The sequence below is a fragment of the Ixodes scapularis genome, unplaced genomic scaffold (genome assembly GCF_016920785.2).
Source record: "Ixodes scapularis isolate PalLabHiFi unplaced genomic scaffold, ASM1692078v2 PGA_scaffold1__304_contigs__length_218370807, whole genome shotgun sequence".
NCBI classification, from domain to species: Eukaryota; Metazoa; Arthropoda; class Arachnida; order Ixodida; family Ixodidae; genus Ixodes; species Ixodes scapularis.
This window is the reverse complement of record NW_024609846.1, coordinates 199,201,959-199,208,200: the sequence shown is the minus strand read 5'-3', so window position 1 is coordinate 199,208,200 and position 6,242 is coordinate 199,201,959. Positions and strand designations below refer to the sequence as shown.

General features: G+C 41.8%; 1 protein-coding gene across 3 annotated transcripts in view; it reads left to right on the top strand.

Moving 5' to 3' along the window:
• Positions 1-120: 120 nt before the first annotated feature.
• The window catches only part of LOC8024355 (putative N-acetylated-alpha-linked acidic dipeptidase), a 104,846-nt gene continuing 98,724 nt past the window's right edge, over positions 121-6,242 (top strand). The window contains exons 1-2 of one of the 3 annotated variants that reach the window (XM_029994300.2): positions 121-224; positions 1,753-1,857. In XM_029994300.2, coding sequence (XP_029850160.2) covers positions 1,796-1,857 — 62 coding nt within the window. In that variant the 5' untranslated portion in view covers positions 121-224; positions 1,753-1,795. Of the gene's footprint in view, positions 225-1,567; positions 1,637-1,752; positions 1,858-6,242 lie in introns of those variants that run through there. The other 2 variants (XM_040208118.3, XM_029994301.4) reach the window with 2 other exon arrangements.

Below are 6,242 nucleotides of genomic sequence, written 5' to 3'. Positions count from 1 at the left end.
TACTACATTAAAGCATTTTGAACATTTTTAAAGAATTATTTTTTTTAAAGTTCTGTTATTTAACAGCATGAGGCAATTATAAGTAGCCAACAATAGCCAGTCGCAGCCAACAACGTCACATTGAAAATGGTTTCCCTGCAGTACGCCGGAAGAGAGCTACGAGTTACGTTAATGAACAACGACGCCAAACTTGCCTTCAGCAACCTTCACGAGACAATCTAAAGGTAATTTCGCTGTTTCGTTTTTAATCTCGATTTTCTAACCGCTGTGGGGTGCACTACATTCTTTCGCGCACCCTATGCGCCCAAGTTGAGATCGACTCCTCCAAACGTCGCCTTTGGACCCTTTGGACCAATTTGAACTCGCAAAACTGCCATCGCTTTTGATTCGCTAAAGCGTCGTAGCGTACCGAAGGAGAACATCAGTCACTGTTCCTTCCCTTTTACATCGCCCACGTGCACAGCGGAGCTTACCACGCCTTTATCCCAGCATAACATAAACATGATGTCGTGACCCATGGGTGATTCCGTCCAGCGATCAAAGATCACGTAACGTTACCGGTCCATGTCGCGTCGGCAGAAACCATCCTCATGTACTTTTATTTATTTATTTTTTTAACCTTCAGGAGGTTTAGAAATTTCAAAACCCAAACAGAAGCATGTGGGAGCAGACCAGTAGGGCAGTTGGGCGTTGTCTATGTTAACGATCAAGCGAATCAAGCGGTGGTTAGAACTTAGAAGCCTTAATTGCTTGGTCTAGACATACATCCTCGCCGCGAGGGACGGGTTATTCAATTACAACACAAGCTACAAAAGTTGCTTTGCGCGCTACACTGCAATTACGGGTCGTTATGTAGCCACGTCGTGGAGGTTATCGCGAATTTCTAGGGGGTTTTATTGTTTGTTTTTATTTCGCGTTTGTTTTGGTTGTGTAGAGTGCTTGGAGATTTTTGTGTCTCGCTAACTGGAGGCGTGTTTTCCCCGTAATCAGTATAGAGGTTATTCCGTTTTTCTTGGCGTATTCCGCACATTTAATCGTTACTTTCTCGTAGCGGAATACATCGATAAGGCACATGATTCTCTGTACACTGAAGCTTGGTTGTTTTTTTTTTTTTTTTTTTTTTTTTTTCTGTTTGTAAAGCGAGCTAAGGTGCCAGGTACTTGCATTGTTTTTTTCCCGTGTTTTTCTACCTCCTTCAGTGCATCTTTGTTAGATAGTTGAAAAATATATATCGGTCGAGGTCGTAAACGTTTCGTGTCGACATCTGCGTTCTCCAGGTGTGCCCGGCAGCGCGCGCGCGTTTACTTATTTATTTATTTAGTTTTTTCTCTTTTTTTTAAGTATATATCTTTAAAACGTTGCTGCCAGCTCGCACCAAATAATAGTAACACTTCGTGATTTTTTATTATTTTTTTTTTTACGCTTTATTTGTTGCAGCTTTTCTTTTGCCTGTCCCACGGACCCATAGCGCGGACCACAACTTATAAGGCTCATGAAATTCCGACAGCACATTGTCGAAAGCAACACCTGGCAGCATCGAAATATCGACGGGCGATTTCGAAACAATTCTAAACTTAGTCCCGCGACCGCCGATGAAAGCGCGGCGGCCTGGTTTGGCTTTCCCCCAATGCATCATGTAAAGCGGGAAAGCCACCTTTACAAATAACGAGCACGTTTTTGTTTTTAATTCTTTTTTCTTTTGTGCATGGTGTGCATGGATGACGAAGCCTGGATATTTTATTGTTTTTGTAGGCACTGTGACGACACACCGCTGGTAAGGAACAAGAACAAAAACATGAGTTCCACACCTTTAGAAAGGCTGAGCGTAGAGGAGAGAGAAGGCATTAAGGTGTTCATGTAAGTTATTGGGGTCGTATATGATTTTTGTTTTTTTCATTGATAAATGGTTAAATTTACATTGCAGTCTTCAGTACTTGATTGATTTTAGAAAAAGTGTAATTCTGCAGACAGTGGCAGTAATCAGGGTTGCAGAACTTACTCAAAATATGTTTCATATACAGTGACAGAGACACGTGTCAGATTGTACTTAGCCTATGTTCTGGATACTTTTTAAATCGGGTGTGCCTACACAGGCAGTACCGATTGAGGATCATAATTTTTTCATTTTTTTCATTTCCTCACCTTAAAAAATGTCTGGATACTTCTCTCAAAAATGTACCTGGATTCTCGTTATTTCTACTTGAAAGCTGCATTCCTTTTCTACACAATTATCTTTTTTACGAGTAAAAAAAAGGTGACAGCGCTGTTTGTGTGGCTCCTAGAAAGAGTTCCAATGAACTCTGAGATCCTTCCTGATATTTGAGAAATATAGTAAGACAAGCCTTTGCTTTCGGTGTGATGTAACCAGCGCTACTGTGAGCACCCCAGCAAAAGGAACGCGTTATGAATTCAAGTCGGATCGGTTGTTCTGGGTTGACAGTAGGAATTGCTGCGTCTTTAAGTGCTGCAATAGTCGTTCTGTCTCGTCGAGACAAAGTTTCATAGTTTTTCAACTCGCCGTTGTTTTGTGGGCCAAAGATAACGATAAACTAGCGCCTTACGACGCCAGAAATTTGGTCTCCCGATCGTGTCTGCCACTGTGTCGGCACAGCTGACATATCCTACACTGTCGCTTTGCACACTGTGTCTTTTTCTTAGGTGTCAGTAATGCCTAGACATGTTAGCGCGAATGGAACAAACTGAAATATTATCCTACACTTGCGGGTATGCAGTGCCCATTTCGTCGGAGGGACGCCCTCCAAAGACGTTTTGTCACCGTTTTTCTGGACCAGTATGGCTGCAGTCTGTACATCTTGAAAAAAGATTCGGACGACACAAAGTGAGAAATGTGAATCTAAAGAGGAAAAGTACAATGAAACTTGGAATCACTGAACAATCGACGTTTGAGTATGGCAGTTTAGGCGTGCTTTCTTTTTTGATCAGCCTCCTTTCAAACGTGGAAATTGTCTTTCTTCACATATGGGGTTGCCGGTAGGCATTAGATGACTGCGAAACAAAATGCGGGAATAGTTTTTGATAAAAAAAAAAAGTGAGATAACTAGTAGCCTCAATCAAAGATGAAAAAAAAAAATCATAATTATAAAAAAATCGAATAAACTCACCTTTCTTTATTATTTAAGTCATATATATATATATATATATATATATATATATATATATATATATAATTTCACTGAAAATGTAAATATATCGCAAACTCTAGTTCACTTCAAAACTTTTTTTCTGATATAAATCAGGCCATATTAGAACAAAAGTAACTTCGTTTGTTTGGTTATTGAGAAAGCTTGTTTTCCTGTAATACTTCAGCAAAACGAAATAAGAATAAGTCCTTCCAGATCCTCCCACCAAATTGTTTTCTATCAGGTTTGTGCATGCGGTCCCACTGTTGCCATTGCTTCTGAGGCCAGTTCCAAGCAAAGTGGTAAAAGTATCTCAGCTGCACCAAAAACTATAAGGAAAAAAATATATATATGTTCAGTGACATGGAATTACGGCTTTTGAACTCGAGCACAGTTTGGAAGTTGTTTAACGACAGTAACTTTTTCTTCCAATATTAAAGTGTGCAAGGCGGTAACATAATCTCATAAAAAAAAAAGCGGCAGACTCGTGTAAGACATATATGCTGACCGATGTAAGATCAACCTTCCATGTACAATTAAATCTGTCTTTGCCTGTCTCACTCACTCTCTTTGTCTGTCTGTGTGCGTATGCACGCACGGATACAAGTTTTCTTTGTTTCCTCTGTATTTTCATATGCTTGCGTAAGATGCCACGTAATTGACCAAAGAACTGGAAGATAGAAACAAAGCTCTGCTCCCCGATTAGTGCAGAAACCACCGCATTTTGCTCCTGTTTAGCCTGTTACACATTTTTATTTGCTTGATGTTTTTCTTTTATTAAAAACAAAATAATTTTATATGGACAGTGTCAAATTACAGGCAAAAAATAATCAAAATGTAATTATGATATTAGTTTTGTGGTAAAGAATTTTTGTGACAAAGGCGTTCTTGCAGAAAATCATCCTAATGAAATCGGTGTGGCTTAAGTCACGATATAAATCGTCTTGATTTTTATTTTCCACCTTCAATTCGGTGGATTCGTGGTAAGTTAATTTCAGAATATTAGTGCCTCATCGATTTTGTGAAAAAGTGCAGTGGTTGCATTTTCTAGGAGCCTGGAATGTTTCTCATCGGAAGCCAGCGTGCAGTGTGATTAATAGAAGATGTTGCGTTTATTTCCTGGGATATATAAGAAGCGGAGCTAGGTGACCTTTTTTAGTTCTTCGCCAGTCCTGTTTTTTCTCGAAGAACCAAAGTTCCATCCGTGCGCGCTTTCACCGCCACAGCTTCGCGCACAAAAGGGCGCCCCAGGCTTCTGAACACGTCTCACCGTCGAATGCCAGCTCCTCTGCTAGAGGCACTACAGTAAACTTTCGTTAATTCAACCTCGATGGGACCTTGAAGTTTGGTTGAATTATCCGAATGATCGAATTAAAAAAAGGATAGAAAAACGGTTAAAATTAAACTTCCTTCTATTGTTCAAAGTAATCACAGATGGTCTGCTGCCGTCTGCGCTTAAAACGCGTGTCCAAAAGCATGCTCCGGAGAGCAGCATAACTAAACGTCACGTCCTCAAAAAATTGCGTACAAAGAAAAAAAAAAAAACGAACAAAGTAAGTTTTACGAGCCAACTCTGGCGCCGAGTAGCCAGACCATCAGCAATAAAGAAAAATAACATAAAAAAAAAGAAAAGAGAACCCCCGCTTTCTGACGTGCAAGGTGGACCGCACACGATGCTACAGAAAAGCGCTTTGAGAGCACTCGCTGAGAAAGCTTTACGAGCCGACTTTACACCAAAAAACCAAACCGTCGGCGACTGGAAAAAAAATAAAATAATAATAACAAAAAAAAAAAAAAAATGACCGCATCTTTACGTGGTGAATGATGTTGATTGGGGCGAAGCTCTGGTGGTGCTGATGATACTGGTTTTATTGTACATAGGTAGTGCTGATGTTGCTGATTTTTTTTTTATTGCTCATAGGTAGTGCTGAGTTCCGGGTTGCATTTCAACTTCATTATTACTGCTTTATGGTCGGTGAAATGCAGAGCCAGTGGTTCTTCTAGCGGATCGGCTTGGATCCGCTAGAAGCCGTGGGAACGCATCTCCACCGCTTAAGTCAACGGTCCATGTCAGAAAGAGAATGTGTAGTATGGAACATGGTTATATACGCATTTGAGCATTTGACCGCAGCGCCCTCTCGTCTATAAACGTTGAGCCAATGCATGCAAAGTTTAACGCGATTATATACGCATTTGACCGCAGCGCCCTCTCCTGTGTAGACGTTGAGCAGCTACATGCAACATTTCATCCATGACAGAAACCCCAGCTCTTGAGTTACTACCACATCTCAGAGCCCCCTACTCGTCCCGCAGTCGTGGCCGAGTGGTTAAGGCGATGGACTAGAAATCTATTGGGGTCTCCCCGCACAGGTTCGAATCCTGTCGACTGCGCAAACATTTTTTCTTTTTATGTAAGCACGGATGGATGGACGGACAATGCTAGACCCTAAGGAACTTCACCCCTAAAAAGGAAAAGAGAATTCGCGCTTCTCGGCGCGCAAGATGAACTGCACACGATCCTACAAAAAAGCGCTTTGATAGCACGCGCTGTCTCCGCGCCAGACCACGTGCAATGTTCTCCGAGATACTCCCCGCCAGATTGGTTGCACTGACTCGTGTCATTTGCTACGGTCCATCTCAACGGCGCAGAGGAGCAGGCGCATACTTATGCACGTTCGGTTTTGCAGCAAAGGGCCCGTGTTTCGCCCTGCGTTGGTGGTTTTTCTGCCGTGGTGCCGTGCAATGAGAGCCCACGCGCATTAACTCGGGACGAATTATCCGATGCGGAGTCATCCCAAGTTTGAACTATCAAACTTATCCTCCCATAGAAATGTATAGGCGCTCGCCGGGACTTTTGAACACGATTCAATGAAATGAAAAGTCGAATTAATCGAGGTCAAACTAACGAAAGTTTACTGTACTTGCGTTTTTCAATGCGCCCACTATAGCTCCTGCACAGAGCGTGTAGTGCCAACCTCCTATTTCGTCTCAAGGCTTTTAACATTTAGAAGTAATGCCAGGTTGCTCTGAATTATTGCACCAAAGAGGACAATCCTCTTTTTCGTTGGTGCCACTGAAACCGATCTAGCTTCCCAGGGAGGC